This window comes from Panthera pardus, unplaced genomic scaffold (genome assembly GCF_024362965.1).
Source record: "Panthera pardus isolate Hobbes unplaced genomic scaffold, ASM2436296v1 HiC_scaffold_7, whole genome shotgun sequence".
Lineage (NCBI taxonomy): Eukaryota > Metazoa > Chordata > Mammalia > Carnivora > Felidae > Panthera > Panthera pardus.
In genome coordinates this window covers 10,249,450-10,275,598 of record NW_026527002.1, presented here as the reverse complement: position 1 = coordinate 10,275,598, position 26,149 = coordinate 10,249,450, and the positions used below count along the sequence as shown (strand labels likewise).

The 26,149-nt window shown below is 39.6% G+C and overlaps 1 protein-coding gene across 3 annotated transcripts in view; it reads left to right on the top strand.

The window, feature by feature from the left end:
* The window catches only part of TOX (thymocyte selection associated high mobility group box), a 306,419-nt gene that overhangs the window by 236,688 nt on the left and 43,582 nt on the right, over window positions 1-26,149 (top strand). For all 3 annotated transcript variants that reach the window (XM_019421274.2, XM_019421273.2, XM_019421275.2), the window contains one exon: window positions 21,228-21,509. In XM_019421274.2, coding sequence (XP_019276819.1) covers window positions 21,228-21,509 — 282 coding nt within the window. The remainder of the gene's footprint in view (window positions 1-21,227; window positions 21,510-26,149) is intronic.

Sequence of the window (26,149 nt, the reverse complement as noted above, 5' to 3'; positions counted from 1 at the left end):
ACATTTAACGAGTGGGGAGTTACGATCCCCAGGTTTGAAGGTGCTTATCTACATAAATTATTTTTAATGTTTATTTATTTCTTTTGAGAGAGAGAGAGAAAGAGAGAAAGGGAGGGTCCGAGAGAGAGAATCCCAAGCAGGCTCCGCACTGTCAACCCAGAGCCCGATGTGGGACTCTATCTCACGAACCATGAGATCGTGACCTGAGCCGAAACCAAGAGTCAGACACCTAACTGACTGAGCCACCCAGACATCCCTACATATATTATTTTTTATGTATTAATTCTTCTTCATTGGAGACTTGTCTATTCTCTCTCATTTGTTTATTCATTCATTTTTTTCTTCATTATGGATTCATGAGTATTTTTAGACTTTGGGTTAAAGTCTAATACTAGTTTCTCTATCTATCTATCTATCTATCTATCTATCTATCGTCTATCTATCTCAAATTGTTTCAGTTTGGCCATTGGGAACTCTTTCAGTTGGCTTTTGTATCCATCTAACAAACTCCTATCACTGTATATGTGTGTTTTGTTGTTTGGACCCGTTCTTATTTTCTGTCACTGCAAATTGCTAATCCAGCTTCATCTTACGTGTCTTCTGTTCCGGTCCTAGAACCAACCATTTCTCCATGGAACCCTGGTGCCTTTTCTTGGACAATAGTATCAGAAACTAAAATCTGGGCACTGCATAGGCTCACTGCTACTGGAGTTTCATTGCTTCCAGGACTTCCCAGCTGACAGAGCAGGGGGATGTATGCATGGATATTAATCTGTATTTATACACACATCTATAAAGGTTTTTATATGTAGCCACCTGTGTGTCTATTAAGCCAAACAGTACCCCATACTGGTGTCTTCAACTTGAGTCTGTTGCCATAGAGACTTCTGCCCTTGCTTGTCTGTAACCTCCCACAGCAAAAGCGAGAGACCTGGCCCCCACTATCCACTCCATTTACTTTATTGTCCTATCACAGGAACCATGTGTATAGCGTTATCAGAATTGTGCAAAACAACTTTATCAACTAGGATACAGTGCTTATGCACAGTCCCTTTGCCTTCTGATAGACTACTTTGCTAGTCTGATAGACCACTCAAGTCCAAAGTTACTTAGGTCAGCAACTTATTACCCATCTCCTTTAATGAAATTGTTTCATATATTTGCAATACATTCGGATTCTTTTTTCATATTCTTCATTCCATCCTGGGATTCCCCAACCCCCTAAATTAATTTGCCTACATTAAGATTTACCTTGTGTGTGGTGTAGTTCTATAGGTTTTGACAAATGCTTAATATCTTTTATTCATCATTTACAGTATCACATAGAAAAGTTTCACTACCCTAAAAAATTCCCTTCATTTTCCCTATATAGCTACCTGGTCCTCCAAAACCTGACAATCAGTGTTTATGTCTATCTAGGTTTGCCTTTTCCAGAATGTTATATAATTGGAATTATACAGTATATAGCTTTATCCGACTGGCTTCTTTTACTTAGCAATATACATTTAAGATTCATTCATGTTTTTTTCATGGCTTGACAGCTCATTTCTTTTTATCGCTGAATAATACTCCATTGCATGGATATACTAGGGTTTATTCGTGCATTCACCTACTGAAGGATTTTTTGGGTAATCATGAATAAATCTGCTACAAACATTTGTGCGCATCTTCTTGGGGGGACATAACTTTTCCTATCAATAGGGTAATTATCTAGGAGTATGATCACTAATGGTAAGACTGTGTTAACTTTGTAAGAAACTGTCAAAATGTCTTCCAAACTCGCTGTACCATTTTGCATTCCTTCTAGTACTGAATGAAAGATCTTGTACATGTTCTCTTTTGCATGTGTATGTCTGATAGCTCCAGGATCACTTGTTGAAAAGACTGTTTCTCCATTGAATTGCCTGTACCCTTGCCAAGAACCAGTGACTATATTTGTATGGATCTTTTTCTGGGCTATCTATTCTGTTCCATTGATCCACATGTCTGTTCTTTTGCCAATAGCATTCTGTCTTCATTACTGTACTCCATAGTAAGTTTAAAATCAGGCAGCATGAGTTCTCCAACTTTGTTCTTCTTCTTCGGTATTCTGTTGGCTATACTAGGTCCTTTGTTTTCCTTGTAAACTTCAGAACCCATTTTCCTAATCTATGTAATAGCTTGCTGAGATTTGATTGGGATCATGTTGGATCTATAGATCAAGTTGAGAAGAACTGACATCTTAACAATATTGAGTCTTTCAATACTTGAACACAGAATGTCTCTCCAGTTATTTAGATCTCATTGATTTTTTTCTTCAGCGTTCATGGTTTTCTGTATTAGAGTCTGTATATGTTTTGTTATGTTTATGCCTACATATCTCATTTTTGGAATACTATTTTTAAAGAACCTGTTTTAAATTTCAAATTCCAATTTCTCACTGCTGATGTTTGACAAAGCATTATATCCTTTATAGTTACTTTACTTGCTTATTATTTCTAAGAGGTTTGTGTCGTTGTTGTTGTTGTTGAATCTTTGGGATTTTCTCCATAGACAAGATGTTACCTGCAAATCAAGACAGTTTTCTTTCTTTCTTTCTTTCTTTCTTTCTTTCTTTCTTTCTTTCTTTCTTTCTTTCTTTTTCTTTTTCTTTTTCTTTCTTTCTTTCCAAGCCATATAACCCCTTATTTCCTTTTATTGTCTTATTGCATTAGTTAGGACTTTTAGTATAACATTAGATGAGAGTGGTGAGAAGAGACATTCTTTCCTTGTTTCCAGTTTTAAGGGGAAGACATCCAGTTTCTCATCACTGAGTATGATGTCAGCTGAAAGGTCTCCATAGATTTTTAAAATGAAGTTAAGTTCCTTCTTATTTTTAGTTTGGTAAAGGTTTTATCACAGATGGGTTTAGATTTTGTCACATGATTTTTCTATTGATATGATCATATGATTTTCTTCTTTAGCTTGTTTTTTTTTCATTGAATATATTTGACATATGACATTGCGTAAATAAGGTATACAGTTTGTTACTTTAATACATTATATATTACAATATGATTGTCACTGTAGTGATATTTATCACATTATGTAATCATAGTACAATGTTACCTATATTCATTATACTATGGCTTATTTACTAAGTGTTACAAGTTTGTACCCTTAACATCAATTTTTATCCTCCCCCCACCTCCCCTTCTTTAGCCTGGTGATGTGTTTAATTATCCTGATAGATTTTCTCATGTTGAGCTAGCTTTGCACAGTTAGAAAATTCTGCTTGTCTGTGGTGTGTAATTCTTTTTATGCATTGTTAGATTCACCTTCAAATATCTTATTGAAGATTTTTGCATTTATCTTCATGAGAGTTACTTGTCTGTAGTTTTCTTGTTTAATCTGTGGTGATATTAAGAAATTTGGGGTCTTATAACATAGGTTAGGAAGTGTTTCCTCTTTTTCTGGAGATATTATGGAGAATTGGTACAATTTCTTCCTTAAATGTTTGATAGAAACTATCCGGACCTGGTGATTGTTTTTGGAAGGCTGTTAATTTATTTTGTTTATTTATATTTTATTGGTTAATTTATTTAATAGATGTAATATTATTTAGGTTATCTATTTTTCTTTGTATGAGTTTTGTAGTTTTTGAATCTCAAAGAGTTGTTCCATTTCATCTAAATTGTTAAATTTGTGGGGCACCTGGGTGGCTCAGTAGGTTAATTGTCTGACTCCAGTTCAGGTCATGTGGGTTCCAGCCCCATGTCAGGATCTGTGCTGACAGCTCAGAGCCTGAAGCCTGCCTTGGATTCTGTGTGTGTGTCTCTCTCTGTCTGCCCCTCCCCCTCCCATGCTCACTCTCTCTCTCTCTCTCTCTCTCAAAAATAAATAAACATTAAAAATTTTTTAAATAAAAATAAAAAATAAATTGTTAAATTTGTGAACATAGAATTTTTCATATCATTCCTTTATTACCCTTTTAATGTGTTTGGGATCAGTAGTGATGACTCCTTTTCCATATCTGATATTAGTAATTAGTGTCCCCTCTTTTTTTGTTATTAGCTTGTCTAGTGCTTTATCAATTTTACTGATTTCTCAAAGAAGTAGGTTTTTGCTTTGTTGATTTTTTATATTTTTCTGTTGGCAATTTCATTGATTTCACCTTTAATTTTTATTATTTCTTTTCTTCTCCTATGTTTAGGCTTAAATTGCTTTTCCTTCTCCAGTTTCCTAAGATAAAAAGCTTAGGTTATTAATTTTAGACCTTTCTTCTTTTCTAATATATGCATTTCATGGTATTAGTTTCCCTCTTTGCACTGCTTTGGCTGCATTTCACAAATTTTATTGTTGTACTTTTATTTTCATTTTGTTCTTTCTTAAGTTTTTAGTGTGTTAAGAAATTCTAGATACTAATTTTTAAGTATCTTAGAAGGATTTTCCCCTAGAATTTGAAAACTTTTGAAGGCCAAGAGGCATGGTTTTATTCTCACTTTACTCAACAAGTTCTGTCACGTTTAATGGATGGAGGCTTCTCCATTCTTGATCCCCTATTAATTAATAATCACCTAGGACCTACAAGAAATAACTTTCTTATCGGTCTACCCACAGAAAAGCCAGGTCAAAGTGGCCCACTGTCAGTTGGTGATTCTGGGTCGTAATCTCCTAGCGTGAAAACTAGCACAGAAATCCACAAACGATGGCCAAAACTCTCTGGGAGAGCTTGGAGCTTTACCAAAGGGTTCAGTATTCAGTTGTTACTGCAAAATTCTCCTCTGAGCCCGGTTCTTCAGGGTACCTGAGTTTGGCACTGGGAACAGAGCAGTAAAAAACGCAGGAAAAGGACCCTGCCCTCGGAATTTGGATTCTGGTTAGGGGAGTCAATCCAGAAACACGCTGAGTAGGGCACACTGGTACCACCTGGGAACTGTTAGAAATGCTGAATCCCTGTCCCCTCCCAGACTCCCTGAATCTGAGTCACATTTTAAGATGATATCTAGGGACTCATGTGGATGTTAAGGTTTGCAGAGCTTCACCCTAGATAATTAGACACGGTTATTATGCTGTGAAAAAAATGCCTGGGTGAAGAAGGATGGATCTACTTTTGTAGGTTTGAGAGGGCAGGCCTCTCTGAGGAGAGTGACCTTGAGGCTGACGGGTAGAGTCTTGTCCATCTGGACCCCTCCCCCTTTAGTTCCTCCAGTCCCCCCACTCCCACTCTAGTTCCCCCAGCCCTCTACTCTATCAAATCCATCCCAGCACCTCCATTTGTGTCATAAATAGTGAGCATCCAACAAAAGTTTTGGTGGAAGAAGGCAAGAAACATAAGCCTCCCCAAAGCTATCTCCCTAACCTTCATTTAAAAAGGGAGACATGGGGGGCACCTGGGTGGCTCATTCAGTTGAGTGTTTGACTTCAGCTCGGGTCATGATCTCGGTTTGTGAGTTCGATCCCCACATCAGGCTTGGTGCTGTCAGCACAGAGCCTGCCTTGGATCCTCCCTCTCTCTCTCTCTCTCTCTCTCTCAAAAATAAATAAAAACATTTTTAAAAAGGAAAACATTAACATATAAATATTTATAGTCTTGAACTAAAATACCCCTGGCCTGTGAAAGGGGAAATAAAATGCAATGCACACTTTTAAAGGTTCTGACTTCTGTCTTTTCCAAGAGCACTTTTTTTCTTTAGAAAATAAATTGTGACTGAAAAATTCTATTAGCTTCTATAAAGGTAGGTGCAGAAAAATGATCAGATGGTTTTGAATTTAAAAACTGCAGGGTAGATATTCTTTCTTGCTTCCTTGTAATAGGCTCTAAACTTTAATGATGCGAGTTTTTCTCTTTTCCTTCAGTTGATCAATGTAATTGAGATTTTTCCCATTTATTGGAGCTGTCATCTTGTGGTCGTACAATTATGCTAGAAATAATAAATATGTTTTAGACACAAAATTGTAAATACAATATAGAAGAAGCATGAACTTATTTCCATATCATTAAACTACATTTTACCCATGAGCAAAGTACATTTTTCATAACTTACAAGAAATATCCTGCCTTTCAGTGGCACATACATTTAACGTTCTTAACAGCTACTTGATTTGGCACTGTTATTTGGGTTATTTTTTTTATCAGGGAATGAAGGACAGCAGAGTTGCAAGAATCAATATATAAAACTGACAAATCAGTAAGATTCTAATTATATTCCAAACTGCCATTCTGCCAATTAACACTTTTTGAGAATGCAGGGTATCATTTTGGGAAAAAATGTACCTAAGCTTCTCCCATGGCATTGTATAAGGAAAGAATCGAAAGAATAGAAGTCGATGTGTTCAAAAGTAAATTCTAATACAACAGCCGTTTTTATCAGTTACTTTGTTGCCACAAGTTTTCATAGTAAGTAATTTTTATGCTGGTGGCCTTGAAATGTTTGCGGTTCATCAGCATAGTAGTCTCATACAGCAATCTCTATAGAACTATATGCAAGTAAATGTTTACAGTACAGGATTTTATTGTTTATATAGCTCTCTTAGTATATGGATCTAGCCTCAAAAGAGACGTTAGGCTTTATCCGAGGTGATGGTAGTTGTTTGTTCTTGTTAAAATATGTCAATGCTATTACTGAAATTTGGGAAATGAGATAATAAAATAACAAATTGAATATTACTTCTAATTTTTAAAAATGTCCCCCTGGAAGATTAAAACCTACATTAACTATTAACAAGAGTCCATCCAAGCAAGCTTCTCGGCTAACTGTCACTTTATTTTATCTTACTTTTCTTTTTGCACAAAGCACCTGAAAGGCCAGAAATGCATTCGTTAGAAAGGGTATGTCCACCAATCAGCAAATGTTAAGTCAACATTCCACAACCACAAAATAGCAAAGTAATTCTTAAGAGAAAAACTCAGGCTCTTGAAATCTTTCAAGATTCATGATAAAAAGAATATTTATTACAGTTCATTTAGAATCGATGTTTACCCCGGGGCAGAAAAGTGGGCAAAGGCATTCTAGAACAGTTTTCAGCAAGAATTAAAACAAAACAAAATACCAAGACACTAAATTAGATTTCAGTGAAAAAGGACCCCTGCTTTCCTAGGAATTTTTAGACATTTTACTGAAATTATGTTACCCAGATTATGGGCATGAATATTAAGAGCTACTGCTAACTTAATTGAATTCTTATTCTAAGATAGCCTCCTTTTCAGGGCACACATCAGAATGATTATAATCTAACACAGATTCATCACCCTCATGTGGATGAATTCTTTACAGACTCTGGCTGAGAATGCGCCCCCTACTGTGCCTTAAGGTCAATGGCTCCCTAGAGTACCAGCCATCCATTTTCTCACGGAGAACAAGTGGGAGAGACACCACTTAATGATTAATAAGCAGGTGGAAAAAGTTGTCTTTATCAAAAATTGAATGCAATGTGCAGAAAGATCTTTTCTGTTCCAAATTCCTGATACCAGCCCTCATACACCCATCAGGCATCCATTTAGTCTTTTACTATTAAAGGGAAAGGAAACATCCCTTTAAGCAGACGAGGTCCACTCAGTGCTCATTCCCCACTGTGAATCTGTTTTCTGTTCCTTGTACTCTTTCCTTTGTGTCTCAGAGAGTCGTGAAGCGTTCACATAATTAATCCATGAGCCCAGCCTGGACCACAGGAAGCCTCGTGCATTCTTACCTCCCTTGCAAAGTGTTTTGTTTTTCTTTTTCCTTCTAGATCACTTGTGTCACTAAGAAGTGAATGGCACCGATTGACGAGTGGGGCAATATAAAGAAAAGTTTTGATCAAAATGTTTGAGTCAGTTGTTCTGAGAAAGCATAATTTGTGGGGCAGCATTTGTAGCTAGAGATCTGGATCAAAATGACTACTGTTGGTGTGCCCATAGCGTGATTTAGGAGCAGGTGTAATAACCCACATTATTTTTGAAACTGTGGGCCCATATTTAGGGGCTGACAAAATGGTCTCTGCTAATGGAGCATCAAATGTTAGTGTGGTTTATTGGCTTCTTTCAGTTAGAACAACTGGATACCTCAGAATATATATTGACAGATAGTCTGGAAACTACAGACAAAGTCTCTAGCAATCCTGAAATTTAGAAGCTAAAGCATTTGACAATTCAAGCAGGCATCAAACCATCAGATTACCCTCAGTCACGTTTTTAAAAAATGTGATTTGATTGTGTGTTGAATTGTTAAGGTTGAATTTAGTGGAAAAGCCACACAATTATTTTAGTTTGTTCAATTTTATTTCACATTATCTTACATAAATCATTACTTTTATGAAAGTAGAGCAAGTATAGTAGACCATCTAACAATCAAACGATGTATCTTTTTTTTTTTAAATTTTTTTTTAACGTTTATTTATTCTTGAGACAGAGAGAGACACAGCATGGACGGGGGAGGGGCAGAGAGAGAGGGAAACAGAATCAGAAGCAGGCTCCAGGCTCTGAGCCATCAGCCCAGAGCCCGACGCGGGGCTCGAGCTCATGGAACGCGAGATCGTGACCTGAGCCGAAGTCGGACGCTTAACCGACTGAGCCACCCAGGCGCCCCAAACGATGTATCTTAGTGTCCGTAATAATTGCCTCCAGAATTCAATTCCCACTTACTTCTACTGTTCCAAAGTCTTCCTATTTAAAAAAAAAAAAAAAAAACATTTTTAATTGGGGCGGCTGGGTTGGTTAAGCATCCGACTTCGGCTCAGGTCACGATCTTGCAGCTCACGAGTTCGAGCCCTGCGTCAGGCTCTGTGCCGACAGCTCAGAGCCTGGACCCTGCTTCAGGTTCTGTGCCTCTCTCTGTCCCCCTCTGCCCCTCCCCCACTCGGGCACTGTCTCTCCCTCTCTAAAGCACACAAACATACTGAAAACATTTTTTGTTGAAGTACAGTTGACACACAATGTCATTTGGCTTCAGGCATTCAACGTGATGACTGGACAAGTCTAGACAGCGTGCTCTGCTCACAAGTGTAGCTACCATCTGCCACCACGCAACGCCAATTCAGCACCATTAACTGTAATCCCTGTGCGGTGCTTTGTACCCTGGTGGCTTGTGCCTTCCATAGCTGGAAGCCTGTAGCTCCCACTCCCTTCACCCATTTTGCCCATCCCCGCCTCCGCCTCTGGCAACCATCAGCTTGTTCTCTGTTTTTATCGGTCTGTTTCTGCTTTTGTTCGTGTGTTTTGTTTTAAAAGCCTTCTTAGTTCCCAGTGGTGCTCACAGCAGTTTCAATGCATTACAGACAGACTCCTTGTTGCAACATCATTTGTACATTTCAGTGCAGTCGGAAACCACCCTTTCTCCTCTGCAATCCTATGGCGGTGTGTTTTTGGTTATGGCAACTAATCCCCTCGGACTATTATAGTATGTCTCCCTACCCTGTGAGCTCTCCCATCATAGGGACAGTCTTATCTGCCTTAATTGCCCCTATGACTTATCATAGTACTGGACACAGAGTAAGTGTTCAGTAAAACACTTCGGACTGAATTTCCTACCCAAAGCATCGGCACATTGGATTCAGTCATTCTAGGTTCTAGCTGCGTCTTCCCCAGCAAGCACTTTCAGCTAAACTTTCTTAAAAGAACATCTAACGCATCAGTACATATACTGGATCCAGAGCACAGGTGTCATGGTTATGATACAGGCTTGGAGATCAGGCAGCTTGTGACCAATATAAGCTGGTTCACTTACTGGATAGCTGAGTGATCCTCTCACTGAGCCTTTGGTCCTCCACGGGTCTGATGATCTCACCTGGTTATTGTGAGGGTTAAATAAGGCAGTGTGCTTAGTATATCAGGTAGGACCCGTAAGTGTTAGATATTATTAACAAAAGAACTTAAGACCACAATTATCAAAGGCTATCACTGAGCACTTGAGACTGATCTGTGGACAGTTATCTGTGTGTCAGGTATCGACCAGTTTAAATCAGTTGTACTAAGCGTCATTTCCTGGAGAAATAGATTTAAAATGGGAAAGATATATTAGCTATTTTTTATAATTGATACCTAAATTTTTTTAAGTTTATTTAGACAGAGACAGAGCTAACACAGGTGGGGGAGGGGCAGAGAGAGAGGGAGAGAGAGAGAATCCCAAGCAGGCCATGCACGGCCAGCACAGGGCTCAATGCAGGGCTTGAACCCACAAAGCCGTGAGATCATGATCTGAGACAAAAATCACGAATCGGACACTTAACCGACTGAGCCACTCAACTGATACCTAAACTTATGTCATCATCACACAGGGTTATAATCATGAAGAATTGTGATCCATTTTAACTCTTTATGCCGTAATTACCTAATTTCAACATAGATTTTGTAGATGTTAAACCTGTAAATGGTAGAAAATTCAAATTGTTAACATTAGTGTTTTTAAAATTAGTCACTATTAAAACCTAATTATTGGTTGTGTGGCTCTATGTTAGTGGACATTGAAAGATGCACAAAATTGAAGACATTTGTCCAAATTAAAATTAGAACATGTAGCTCATATGTTCTAAATGAACATGTTTGCCTCTCCAATAATAATTTCATTATCACCAAGTTACAGGATAGAGTTTTAATTATGACCTTTATATCAGTAGAAGCCATGTATTTGGGATTAAAAACCTACTGCTTTAACTAGTCTAGTTAAAGACTGTGGCTTGATACATTCTGGGCTCCAACTTTTATAAAAACCAGAGAACACTCCTAATAACACTTTTCTAATTTCATGGTTCAATGCACAGTCAGTAAAGATTTAAATAATTCAGAAAGAAAGCCTATTCTCTTTCTTTATTAGAAGTTTGAGTCAGGCAAATTCTTTGACATTTAATAGGTTTTTAACCCTTTTAATAACTTTTTATAATGAAATTTATTGGCAGTTGTTTTAGAGAAAGGGTGATTATATTAGCATGAATAGCAGTCACTAGTTTTTATGATTAGTTTTGAGACCTTGACCTTATAGAACTCAAAGTGTATAAAAGCATAAATGAGTGATGTTAATATTAACGAAATTAGGTATACCCACAATTATGAAGACTGTATATAACGATATTCATCCCATTATGTAACATGCTATAAAATTTTGGCAGCCAAATATTTGAATTTTTTAATTGTTTTAAAGGAGCTTAAGGTCACTTACAGAGTCAGACACTTTAAAGGAACTGAAAGACATGGTAATTTTCCTGGACTGATTTTACCAAATTATTAATATTATACTCAATAGGAGAGGATTTCTAGCCTTTTCCTATCTTGGTTTCATGCTATTTTAAATGTTTTATAATACATTATTAAAAGGATTATTGGAAGATTTCCATAATAAAATACTAATTTAAAATTGTACTTTTCTTCAAGTCCCCAATAACCTAGGAACATACAAATATTCTGCATAAGAAAGCTATCGGGCCCAAGCAGAATATAAGGTTTTAATTTTGCTTCTTGAGATGTACTTTTAAGTGAATGTCATGTGTATCTAATGATTTAAGAGCCTCTAAAAGAACTCAAATGTCACTTTCTGAACTGATGTTAAGAAGTCAATATTCCACTTGACATCTCCATTTTTACTCACATCCCATTAACATTGCAGTGGAAAGTATGAAATTCAGTTAAATTTTCAGGTTTAAATATAGTATAAAGAACCATTTCAGCTGACTTGTGATGCTATAAATACACAGAGCTATTTCTCGTAGATAAACCACAGATCCCATAGGGCGTGTCTCGTAGCATTTACCAAATTTCTTGTCACCTATCTTTCCAATCCATTCTTTTTGTTCCCATGCACGCAATCCTTTGAAAGTATTCTGAAAATAAGGCGCATTATTCAGTCCCTTCTTTTGGCACATCAAAGCAGAGATGTGAACAGACATTAGCATGTTTGAGTACACTTTAATATAAGATTATAGTTCCATGAACAAAGCGCTGCGTCTACTTTGTAGTGCAGACGCAAAAGGAAAGGCGCGATCTATACGAATAAAGGGCTTCATCGACTCTCATCATAGGTAGACCCAGTGCCAACTCATAGACTCCTTTTACCAGAGGTGTACTACCAACTCAGGTATTTGGGGAACCAGAGAGTTGACCAGATGGTCTCCTAAACCCTTTCGGATGAGACAAAGCTTTTAGTCGGTCTTCATCGTACGCCATTAATTGGAATTATGAGAGATGCTCTTCGTCAATTAAGAGTCAAGCTTGCCTGTTGTACATTTGCATGTTTCTTTTCTTTGAGCCAGACAGAAGAGTCCCGTCAAGGGCACACTGGAGCACAATGTCAGCTTGTTAATACTGACGTTGATAGTTTAACAGTAACAGTAGGAGGCGAATAGTGTTGGCGTGAAGCAATCAGAAATGGATGCCTCAATTTGAGTGAAAAATATCTTGCCGACCGTGTGCCACTATACCCCATAACCTTCTGGCCAAGGTTGTGATCCAAAGAGGGGATTATATGTCCAGAGTTTAATGGGAGAGAAGAGTATACTGTGACCTGGAATACCTTTTTACGCATTTAAATTTTTTTGAACTTTGTAGCTACCAGTTAGCCTGTTAGCTGTGATTGGGAAGCTATTAAAATCCGGGTTATAAGTTCAACCTTTATCTGGGCTACTGACTTTCTCACAGTGAAACCCTGTGCTCTCTGACATAAGCTGCCCAGCTTATCCTGGAGACGATCTCCACGGATGCAAGCTTTTGGCTACCAGAATGCCTGGTCACGACTATGTCAGTGGCTCACCAAGAACTAGGACTAGTTGAGGAAAGTTGACTCCAGAGGATACCAAAAGATAAACATCTCCATCTTCCACTAAAGGTGACCCGGGTGGTCAAAAATAGGTTTACATTTGACAGAACATCTTCATAGTCTTTATTTTAACCCATCCTCGAGCAAGCATTTAAGGTCAGTACACTTCCCCCTCTTGAAAGTGAGCTGCGTAAGGACAGATTTCAGCGTGCTCACTCGCCATTGTTAACGTGGCCCCAACTGCAGTGGCTGGTACAGAGTCGGCACCAATAAATAGTTGTTGTTGAAAAATCGTTATCCCTAGTTTAGAGGTGGAAAACAAGAGGCAATTCAGTTAAAAGTAAGATAGATCATTCGATTCAGAGTCAGCCCGATGATGTCATGAGCAAGGTCCCCTCTACGATGGCACACTGCCTCACGTCTAGAAAAAGGAAGAAAAAAGGAATTTTTAAAAATGGCGTAAAGTTGCTTGTCCGGTTGGTTATACGGATCAATCCAGACGCACACACAAGGGCGATTAAGATGCTCTCTAGATCTAGCAGGTGTGACAGAAATAGAAGTCAAGTTTGGTTACACAGGGGCAGGACCTGGCAAAGACGATGAGGACATTGAGAAGTTGGGGATCCCCCCCACACACACCCACACACACCCCCACTGTGGCTATCTGCCCTTTAGCATCTGATCTTTGGTTCATGCCTGGGAAAGCATACACAAATTTCATTGATTAAATTGAAAATTGGTGAAATGATCTTTAGCCAGTATAATTATTGGCCCTGACTTTTAAAACTTTCAATGGTGTTTTCCTCCAACACATCAAATCCCTTGAGTGAGAAGGGTCCCATTCATGGAAGAGGCCATAATGAGGGAGAGACCCCAGTCTGAGGGAGGAGGAAGGTTAGGCATTATGGAAGTTCCCATGGGCTTGACCATTTGTTTCACTGAGGTAGTTTTCATCTTTCCCTATGATGGTGGTTCTAGAAAGTGCTATGTCTTTCCATTTGGCAAATATCTAATGAATTGTACTCCAGAGCTCTTGCTTTCCTGTGATAATTAGTTTTATAATTACTATTTACCCTAACTAAACTACAAATATCCCATTTTAGTGTTTTGTGAAGAAATCTGAGCCCTGTTTATTCACATTGTCTTTTGGAAGAAAATTCGATTCCATCAAGTTATTCTGACTCAATATTGAACATAAAAATACATGTTCATAAAAATATCCAGTCTTGCCTTTGAACTTCACTTTTCCTAATCTTTAAAACTACAGCATGTGCTTTGCATATGTATTTTCCAGATTTCCCCTTTTGACATTATCAATGTTCAATGTCAGAAGTCTAACAGCAAAACTGTCGAAGTTTATTTAAATTACACGTTTCTAAATAATAAATAGAACACACATGGAGATCACCTAGAAACGATTTATTTAATTTGTTTGGACAACAAATAATTTAGCTCTCTCTTGGAATATGCACTTAGGAAAATAATACATGAAATTTGATTATTAAATTTAGCCACGCATTCATTCTGGTGTATACATTTACATATTAATTGAATCCCTGGCAAAAATATGTAATCAAATTGGGAACTTAAATAATATCAACATTTACATTCTTCTCGTAGACTCGTAGAGTGCATTATTCCCGAGAAAAATGGGAACTACTTGGTCTTCCTGGCCTGACTGATCATGTAAGGCTCTACGTACTACCAACAGCAGGCTCAGAAGTTTTTCTTTAGATGCTAAGGACGGTATGTGTTTGATAGAACCGAGAGTAAGCCCTTGTCACAGCCTAAGCCAGCAGGGTCCCCTCATAGCCCCGGGGAAAGCGCTCAACGGTGAAGGGTATCAAATGCTGACAGACAGGGGTAAATGGACGAGCTTCATAGATTCCTCACGTTCTGCTGTTCCCGCTGCAATTGGCACACGTCCAGGCCTTGCCGGCAAAGACCACAGAAAGCAGCAGCTGGTAAACCACATTAGCAAATAAGGCCTCGGGGCTCCCCATGTTCCAGGCTCTGTTCACCAACTGCTATTCACTCAAACAGCTGGATCAGGGCAGAGAGAGCCAAGACGTCATTAGGGTTTTATGTGTACAACTGTTTTGATATGGATTGTCGGCTAGAGGCAGAGATAATGATAGCTTTCAAGGCTTGCATGTTGGGCCGGGAAGGGATGCTGACATTTGAAAGAAGAAAACAGACTCTGGAAGGATGGTGAATTCACACGGTCTCAAACACTGAAATGCAGGCCTTCCTTTCTTCCGGTGCCGTTCGGGTGTGCAGTCTTCACGCCGTCCAGTCACTGATGCGTTGCTCCAAGTGTTTGGTTTTTGGCTTTGGGTATGGCTGCTACACCAGAACGTGGCTCATTTTTTAAAAATAATCTGAAATGAGCTACCTGGGATTCCTCCCCCCCCCCCCCCCGCCCCTTTAAAGAAAATCCAAGGAGAAGACAGTGCGAACGCACTCTGGAACATGTATCAAATAGTATACCCGAGGTCTCCCGCTAGAGCACTGTCCTCAACCTGGAGCTTTTAACACTGTCGGTAATGGGGGGGGGCGGAGCGTGGTATTAGGACCAAGCCCCGGATCACAAGGCAGGTCATGAGGGAGAATACACGGTATCTGCTTTGGTTTCCTAAGTGATTTTAACTGAGCTTTTGCTCTCCATTCATGGAAAAAAGGTTTTGAAAGAACTCCGTTGACATCTTCTCGTCATCGTTGTAATCCTCCTCCATTATTTTCATTGACATTTGTCAGCTCCCGTAATTGTAGGACCACATCAGTCCTCAGTAGCAAACTGTAAAATTTAAGGAAACAGTTGTGATTCCCAAGAAAAGTGAAATTTAGCACCCGTTTTCAGTGGATTGAGTTTCCCCAAAGGGAAGATAGATATTAAGAGCCATTCAAAAGTAAAATGCTAACAATACCAAGGACTTTTAGCCAAGGAAAAATGAAGTTCACTGGGTTTGAAATAAACAAAACGAGAAATAAACACATCAGAAAGTAGCTTGGAGATGCTCGAGTCCTGAGAAGTTAGCAAACGAAGTTCCCAAAAGATCAAAGATGTCTAATGCTGCTCATGGGAAGCCCGCATCATTAATCTTAATTGTACCTGGCCTCAACATCTAGTCAGTGTCACTCAAGAAATATATGTCATATTATATATACCTATGGTCTGCCATGATCTGTCCTAGATACTAGGGCTACACTAGTAAACAAAAGAGATTCCAACCCTGCCTTTTTGCGCTTATAATCCATGAGGGTCTATCAGTTAAGATTAGGTTGAACCTCACGTAAAAGTAAACTCAAAATGACAGTAACTCTAAAAAGGACAGACATTTACGTTCCTTTCACTTTAAAGACTCCCACAGTAAGTAGATTGTCCAGGGTCTTGTAGTTTCAGAATAATCAAACACTCAAACATCTTTTTGTTGTGCCGCCAACGTCCTCAAGGCGATGCCTCTTGGTTCAAGACATTTCCCCCAAGCTCTAGCGATCGCACCCACAGTTTTGCCAGCAGGAAAGAACAAAGGACGGTGAGCCTTTCCCTTTAAGGACATTTCTTGGAAGTACCCACACAATACTTTCACTTATATTTCATTAGCCAGAACGCGGTCACATGGCCCGACAGAGTTGCAGATGAAGCTAGGAAGTGCCCTTTGTTGGGTTTCTGCCACAAAGGGAAACAGACATTATTCAAATCGGGACTGATGTTAGATGAAGCTCACTGGAAAAAGAGAAAACTCATCAAACTGGTTAGTCGGTTTCTACAGATAGTACTCATTTCTTCACTTATATACTGACTCAGCAAATATTTTTTGAATACTCGGAATGCCTAATTTAATTAAGAGAGATCTCATGAGGGATTGAAAAACACATTAGTCACATTAATGTGAAAAGCACATTAATGAAGAATACCGTCTAGGAGATACATACATAGTAGACTAAGAAATCTACAAGTGGCGTCCCATAAAGAAAGTATAGACAAAATGCTTTAGCAGTTCAGAAGAAGAAGGTTCTGGAAGATTTGGAGATGAAGTGACTTTTGAACTTGCCTTTAAACTATATTTAAGGTTTAAATAGTATCAATATGGTAATCGCATTATGGAATTGAGAAAAGCACAAATATGTAGAGCAGATTTCATTTCCACTTTGATCTTTGTTGGTAGAGAGACCTGAGATCATTTAAACTCTATTATCCTCAATAGACTTGTACAGAGCAGCCATTTCTATAGGGCTGCCTCAAAGGGGAATAATAACGCTTGACAGATAAAAGTACTGAACAAACCACAGATCACTGAGCAAAGTTTGGGGTTTTTTTTTTAACCGTTTTTTAAATTTTTCTGACAGCAACGGCTCAAAAAATGGCTACTGAATGCTGGAAGAGCAACACAGCCAAAGACATACGCTCAAGGGAGAGAGACGTAGGCAAAGAGGAGCAATTAATTGGGTTTGGCTGAGCAGTAAAGGTGTGAAGGATAGTCATAGGGCATATGGTTTATTCGGAACCTCTCATGACACGCTGAAGAGTCTGGATGTAATCTGATAGGCAGATATCATCGGGAAGGTTTTGAGCCTGTGGCTCATGAAGAGTGATTCTGCGGTACTCTTCAGGGTGGATGCGAAGAGATTCTTTTTAGTTTAGTAACCATTGCAAGTGAAGAGGTGATGAAGGCATTCATGAAGTACATGAATGGGTGTGGACATGAATAGAAGGCAGATGGAAGCGTTCTTTTTGAGCAGACTCAGTGGAACTCACAAGACTGATAGGAAAGGAAAGAATCAAAAGTGACTAAAACATTTTGAGTAGGGATGACAGGGAGGATGAAGGTTTCATCAACAGAAACTGGACGCACAGTACCAGTTTGAGAAAGGAAACTTTGGGGTGGACGAAATGTGACTCAAGCAGAATGCTGGGAAATAGTTTAGGTGGGGAGAGTTGTAGGAAGACAAGAAGTCAACGAAGGAGGCAAGAAGAATCAAAGAGAAGAGCAGTTGTTATTAAACATGCCTGAAGTGAACTATTCACAATACGTTCAAAATGTTGGAAATTAACGGAGATAATATTTTGCGAGGCGAAGTTTTATATTTGGCATTAAGACCGTAGTCAATCAATATCTTTCTAGAAGGAAACCAGTAATCAAAACATTTGCTTACCTTCATGAGCTAACTAATTAATCTTATTTGTCAATAATCAGACTCCATCCAGTTTAATTTTCCCCATATTATACATTAGGCAATGATTAATACTGAACTGACTTCCGTGAGCGCAAGGTAAAATGGAAATACTAATATGGAAATGGGTGTTAATATCTGACATTCCTAAATGCATCTGAGCGCTGAAGAGATGGCTGTGCTCTCCAATTTGTGCTTTTCGCCCTCCACACAGGAAAATTATTCTTTGATTCAGTGTTAAAGCTGCTGCCTGCCTGGCCTAATATCATGGTGACATGATATTCGGACTAATGATGAGTTTGCTGAGAAAGAGGTACCCTGTTGAGTACTTCATTGTCCTTACCTAAAGTCATTCTTTACCCCACTTTAGTGATGCCCACCTTCCTCCACTCATAAAACAAAGGTGAGAATACGAATTGTAGTATTCAGAGGCCTGTCTACAACATTCATTAAAACGAGAAAACAAGTAGACCGATTACAAGATGGTGGGGGAGATAGGTGCCATAAAATGAGATTGTAGGCCATTGAAGACCCTTGGTTGTAGTCATAAATCTGAAACTCTGTATGTAGGTCAATTTAAAAATCATCCTCTGCAATATCATGTTAAAACCACAATATTTCTGAAAGAGTAAGAAGCAGTGGGCTCCAAACAGGTAGGTTACAAACCGTCATGCTTTGTAACAGCATTTATATGAAGGAGAAATACAGTTATCAATTAGTCAAAAACTTTTGGAAAGATGATTTAGTTAAGGTAGGATTTTGCTAATAAACATTTTATTATTTTTTTTAATTTTTTTAATGTTTATTTATTTTTGAAGAGAGACAGAGACAGAATGCGAGTGGGTTAAGGCAGAGAGAGAGGGAGGCACAGAATCCGGGCTCTGAGCCGTCAGCACAGAGCCTGACGTGGGGCTCGAACTCACAAGCTGTGAGATCATGACCTGAGTCGAAGTCGGTCGCTCAACCAACTGAGCCACCCAGGCACCCCGCTAATAAACATTTTAAATTTACAAGGCTAGAAAAATGTGTCTTCCTACAAATGTGTATGTGTGAACATGTGCTGGGTTGGGGAGAGGAAGCTGCCCTGGATAGGACAGTCCCATTATGGACATCCACAACTCTGTGCCCGTAATAAGAGAGTGTTCTACATGCTACGGAAAAAAAAAAACAAAACACAGTAGGACTCCAGAACATTAGAAAGTAGGCTTGAAAGGCCACCTAGTTGGAGAGTGTTATGCTAAGTGAAATAAGTCATACAGAGAAGGACAGATTCCGTATGTTTTCACTCCTATGTGGATCCTGAGAAACTTAACAGAAGACCATGGGGGAGGGGAAGGAAAAAAAAAATGGTTAGAGAGGGAGGGAGCCAAAGCATAAGAGACTCTTAAAAACTGAGAACAAACTGAGGGTTTATGGGGATTGGGAGGGAGGGGAGGGTGGGTGATGGGTATTGAGGAGGGCACCTGTTGGGATGAGCACTGGGTGTTGTATGGAAACCAATTTGACAATAAATTTCATATTAAAAAAAAAAAAGAAGGAAAGAAAAAGAAAAGCCACCTAGTATAGACTGCTTCTTCTGTGTACTTTCAAAAGTGGCCTCGATTTTTATGATACCCTCTGTTAATGGCACAATTTCAAGGGTATCTGTTAAAGCTAGTATGATTTCATAAGGAAGATCAAATTATGTAAGTGACGCGAACAGCTATGAAGGGAGAAGAAAACATTTTAGTAAATGTGAGTGGAGACAACGTGGATGGAGTACATAAAAAGTAGTAGGGTTGGAGAAATACAGTTTAAATTCTGGAAAAAATGTTGATTTTTGCTGCTGGAGAGCAGCAAATACAAAACCATGGGGCTGACCTAAGCCTTTGCCACGAGTGTAGGATGCCAGAGCCAGAGTGTAGGATGATACATAGAACCAAGTCGGAGCATTAAAAAAAAATTAAAAAAGAAAAAAAGCGGGGAGGCACCTGGCTGGCTCAGTCGGTTGAGTGTCTGACTTTGGCTCAGGTCATGATCTCATGGTTCGTGAGTTTGAGCCCTGCGTCGGGCTGTATGTGGCAGCTCAGAGCCTGGAGTCTGCTTCAGATTCTGTGCCTCCCTCTCACTCTGCCCCTCCAATGCAAGCAGACACCTCTGCAGTCTCACCTTCAGTTTCAGACAGATCTAACTAGGTTGGTAAAACGACTAGGCGACATTGGTAGACAATGATTTTATTACCAAAAGAAACAAAAAGAAGCCTATGGCTAAGTAATTTAATTGACCTTTACAGTATTTCTATGTCATGGGAACATATGCTGACAGGCAATTATGGGCCATTCTGACACCATGTGGGATTTTTTTTTCAATGAAACAGGAAAAGATATCATTATTAATTTTATTTTTTCAGTTCTGAAATGTAACTAACCATACGCCTCTTCATTGCCCTTCTTTTTTCCATTTTTTTCTTTTTTCCCCTCTCTTGTTTTATAATCCTCTACCTGCATGAACTCCCCAACTCCCCTCAGAGTGAAAAAAATGAGCCACTTCTATAAGCAGGGCAAAATACTCATTAGTTTAAGTTTGAAAATGTCAGAGAAACGTTAAGTGAAATCCACCATACTCCTCTTATACAACACATTTGACCTCTAGATACGTTAAGAGCTTCATCCTCCAATGCTTTTAATTCTAATCCTTGCAGAGACAAAATTCATTGCTTGAATTACAAGAGTGAGTCTCATTAAGGCTAAAAAGCAGTGACCCAGATAGCATAATGGATTAATATGGTGACCTTGCAACTTTAGAGCTTTACTTTCAAATCTGACTGTGCAGTCAAACCATTGCAATAGTCAATTAATCAATTGGTTAATACCAGCCTGTAGTGTTCTGAGTCTGGAAGTTAGTAGATCATTTTAGCCAAAACTAGCCCATATAGAATTAAACTAAGAATCGTAGTACACTTAACTCGCAAAACCTTTCTTAAGGGATCAGAATAAAAGAAATAGTGTTTCACGAATGGCTGCAATGCTGTAATCACTAATAACTATATAATTTTGAGATTCTAAGAAGCATCATTTTTGAAGCTTACGTCATAAATATCTACTAATGATATATGTTTGCATGTCTTTAAGAAAGTAAATATAATTAATCAGGTCTTGAGTAATGAAATGGGATGTTGACTGAATTCTCAAGTTCTATTCTTTGGTAACAGTGGCTTTAAGGTGATGTATATGTTAGGGTTATTCTATGCTAGAGAGGGATTGGGGGTTGAGGTGGAAATATGCATAGTTCAGCAAGACATTCTACAGAGTTTTCGAAGTCTAAAGAATTAAAAAAAATTTTTTTTCTGGAAATATGTTTGTGAAAAATGATTCCCATCTTTGTTTTTGGTAGATGCAAGATATACGGAATCCAGAAGGAACTCAATATAGCTCCCACCCTCAGATGGCAGCCGTGAGACCAAGGGGTCAGCCTGCAGACATCAGGCAGCAGCCAGGAATGATGCAGCATGGCCAGCTGACCACCATCAACCAGTCACAGCTAAGTGCTCAGCTTGGCCTGAATATGGGAGGAAGCAGCGTCCCCCACAACTCCCCATCTCCACCCGGAAGCAAGTCTGCAACTCCTTCCCCGTCTAGTTCAGTGCATGAAGATGAAGGTGATGATACCTCTAAGGTATGACTAGGCCATTTTTAGGACCTATAGGAAATGCTTGTTGCCTAAAAGGAGTATTCTTTAATACCTTCCTTGACCAGTGATGCATGCAAGTTTGTATCATCCAAATGAGAAATGTTGGTGGGGGACATACTTTTTTAAGAAGCATGGAGTTACAAACTGAATAGATTAAATCACTTGCTTTTCCAATTACATTTTTCAGTCCCCAGTAAATCCTTTAAATACAGATGTATGAAGCATTAAAGTAGACTTCACCCACAAAATATAAGGTCTGCATCGTGAGTAGGGAGAATAAGTCTTGTAGAACTCAACATCCAGGGGAGCCTGGGTGGCTCAGTCGGTTAAGCGGCCGACTTCAGCTCAGGTCATGATCTCACGGTCTGTGAGTTCGAGCCCCGCGTCGGGCTCTGTGCTGACAGCTCAGAGCCTGGAGCCTGTTTCAGATTCTGTGTCTCCCTCTCTCTGAGCCTCCCCCGTTCATGCTCTGTCTCTCTCTGTCTCAAAAATAAATAAACGTTAAAAAAAAAGTTTAAAAAAATAAAAAATAAAAAAAAAAGAACTCAACATCCCAAATGAAGCTTAATTCACCATTCAAAAGCATCTATTTTAATTTAACAATCTTATTTTAAAAAGGCAACATCTCAGGGATACAGTGATGGCTGTGTGTGTGTGTGTGTGTGTGTGTGTGTGTGTGCACATGTGCATGCGCACATGCATGATGGTTAGATAAAACCTTTGAGATTATTCGTCCCAACCATTTCATACTGAGAATGAGGAAGGTAAGGACCAGGGATATTCTATGACTCCCTTCCATTAGCGGAAGCCTGGGTGTTTCCTGGCTTACTTTCTGTTAACCCCATGCCAGCATGGTTGTCTGTCTCTCCCTCTGTGTCACATTAAGTTATCTGTACAGGAAGCTAAGCCTTAAGTGTCCTTAGCTTGGAAAATTACCTGCAGAAGCTTTTAGATCTTTAAAATATCCCAGACAGCTTTTTTAAATGTCTGCACCAAACCCAAGTGCATTCTCACTCAAAAACACCAAAATAATCTTTTCATTACCTTGGTTATCAGTCAAGCATCTTCCAGATTTGTCCCATTTCTGGGAAGGACCCTTGTGCCCATTTACCATGCAAAATACTCACAGCTACAGGACTATTTCATATTCCTCCTTTTTCCTTTAATCTTACTAATGACTCGTCACTTGTGTCAGCCCTTTGTTTTCTTTTGACTTTTACAAGAGTTTTATTTTAGGGGAAATTAATCTGTCAACATGCTACCAAAAACAACCTGGTGGGGATCTGACCTATATGGATAACTTTCCAATAGCTATACAATTTTTTTAAGTTTATTTAATTATTTTGAGAGAGACAGAGACAGTGCAAGTAGGAGAGGGGCAGAGAGGGAGAGAGAGAGAGAGAGGATCCCAAGCAGCCTCCACACTGCCAGTGCAGAGCCCAAGGTGGAGCTCAAATTCCCAAAGCCATGAGAGCATGACCTGAGCCCAAACTGAGATGGGCACTTAAACGACTAAGCCACCCCAATGCCCCTGCTATATTAGTTTTTTAAAGATACAGATAAATAGTGACTTAGATTTCTTTAGCCTAATTACCAAGACAAGGCTGCTGCATCGACTATAATTTATTATTCTCAGTATTCGTTTTTCTATTAATTTTTTTTAACATTGATTTATTTTTGAGAGACAGAGAGATACAGAGCATGAGCAGGGGAGGGGCAGAGAGAAAGGGAGACACAGAATCCCAAGCAGGTTCCAGGCTCTGCGCTATCAGCACAGAGCCCGATGTGGGGCTCAAACTCGCAAACCACGAGATCGTGACTGGAGCCGAAGTCGGACGCCCCACCGACTGAGCCACCCGGGCACCCTTTATTCTCAGTATTCTTGATGCTCTGGCATGTGGGCCTTGATCCTGGAAAAACTACATCTCCTGGGGCTCGCTAATTCCAAGAAATAGGACATGACTCCCCTGTGAGCACACTTTTGATAAACAAACCAACCAATCTGGAACACATACCCCTAGTCGTTCACTTTGTCAAACTCACAGCAAGTCGATATATCTCCACCGGACCAAGGACCAGACAACTAGGAACCACCTCTGTAGCCCATAGCTCACTGATGTTGTTCAAACTATCCAATCCTTATTCAGCATACCTACCCCGCCTCACCCATCCCTTCCCACAAAAACCCCAAACAAGGCTCTGGGCCACGGTCAGCCCTCTCTCCGTGTCTGCCTCGTAAGCGCCCCCTTGACCGTGTGCTGTGCCTTCTGTTTCTAGGTATCTGTGAATACAGGCGTCTTCCTTCATGACAGTCCTTTCCATGTCTGCTGTCTTACTACCCCTGATTAGAACAAATCCTGGGGACACTTTAGGAAAGCTGCGTAGCCAAACATCATTGCTCATGCTGGTCTTGTCCACCTGCACAGCTTATTCCTATTGTCCATGAGCCCGTAAGGTACAAAGGCCGGAGATTAATTGATATGACATAAATAATTTATGGGGCTAGTGACAGCCCGCCCTTTAGCTGGTCCTTGAGAGGACAAAATAATATTCTTAAGAAAACCTGTGTTATTCTAGCAGTATCTAACAGTTGATGGGTACCTGGGCCTAAAGGTGAGCACCAAGAATCTGTTTGTGGCCAGTGATTTTGATGTTGGATGACGCATGAGTAATTCAGGTGAATTCCCTACACATAAATGCTATGTACTCTATTATGAGGAGGGGGAAAATCAATGTTCTTCCTATAGTAAAGATCAATTTGTGCATCTAGATTATATCTTTATCAGTATCCGTTGCTGACATTTCAGGAAATTAGTACACAATTAGCATCTTCTGACAGTAAGTGGTATGCAGGATTATTCTGACTTACAATATCGTTTTCCACACTCTTCAGCATATATGAGTAGAAGACTGAGTAGAAGCCAGAAATTCATAGGGTTAACATTCACAGATTCCGCCATTCCTATTGGCCCATAAGGTCCGTGTCTTGTAATTTTGCTGAGGCATGAGTTTGTACGTTTCACACCCGTCTGGTGTGAAAATTTACCAGTGCACATCCTATCCTGTCATTCAACGTCCACATCTCAAAATAACTTACAGCTCATCGTGAAGTATAAGTATTGCACAGTAGAATTGGTACTCGGTTAGTGGTATATTTTTGAATTAGCCATGGGTGAAAGCTTGGGGATGGATTTCTTTTCTTAAGAAGCCATTTCTTAAAACGGCTCTCTGTCTATACACATATTGTCAAGTTCATATTTATTTTTTAAAGTGTATTTGTTTCTTTTGAGAAAGAAGAAACATGTGTACAAGGGGAGGATGGGCAGAGAGAGGGAGAGAGAGAACCCCAGGCAGTCTCCTCGCTGTCAGCGCAGAGCCGGATGCGGGGCTCGGACTCACGAACCGTGAGCTCACGACCTGAGCCGAAGTCGGACGCTTAACCGACTGAGCCACCCAGGCGCCCCAAGTTCATATTTGGTTTAAGTGTATTTTCCATCTTAAGAAAACCTACCTTCCAATTCCAGCTCTGCACACTGTTCTTCACCTTCTGTCCAGTTCAAAACCTTCCTCCCCGTTCATTCAACTTATATTTATTAAATGCCTGAAACCCCTCTGATGAAAATGTGCAAGCACTCTTCATCAAAAGATTAAACTGGCATTTTTTCCTTTATCCATGAGCAGGATTTATATGGAAGGTACCGCAACAGCTCCCGTTAAATGTGAAAGAGCATTAAGTCAAAAAGATCACTTAAATCATTTCTAACAAGAGAACTAAAAAAGAATACTTCGTCTCATACCAGGAAAAAACAAAAAGCTTTTAAAGCTTCCCTCTTCACACTTTGAGCTCTCGTAAGCAATTAGGTATTAAATCCAGCTTATCTAATTGAACAATTAAATGAAATGAGTTTGTTGTGACAGAGAGAAATATTGCAAATACATCAGTAAAATAAATTATCACCTTATAAACACTATCCATGGTCCCGACTGCTCTGGGGCTGTGTTGACAGCCTGAGGTCATAAACTACACGTACAGTAAAACATCAAAGAAACATAAACTTGGGGAGCTTGTGGTTCTAAGCCTGTAATCCAGCTCTTGTAATACAACAGACACTGCGAGACACTTAAAGTATCTGCATTAGAAGTATATTTTTAGCACACTTTTCCCTTTCGGGAAATTACGGGCTAAGAACCACAGTTTATCTTTCTCCATCCTTGTACTTTCGACTTTTCTACTTCAAATATCGTCAAGTTTTACATGGGTCCCTTGTAAATGGCATATAGTTAGATATTCTTTACCTTTTTTAAGTTTATTTATTTATTTTGAGAGAGAGAGCTCGAGCAGGGGACGGGCAGAGAGCGAGGGAGAGAGAGTCCCAGGGAGTCTCTGTACTGTCACTGCGGAGCCCAAGGCACCCGGGGCACGATCCTACAAACCGTGAGATCATGACCTGAGCTGAGATCAAAAGTCAGAGGCTCGACTGACTGAGCCACCCAGGTGCCCCTACTTTTAAATAAAACTGGCTTTTGGGCGCCTGGGTGGCTCAGTCGGTTGGGCGTCCGACTTCAGCTCAGGTCACGATCTCGCGGTCCGTGAGTTCGAGCCCCGCGTCGGGCTCTGGGCTGAT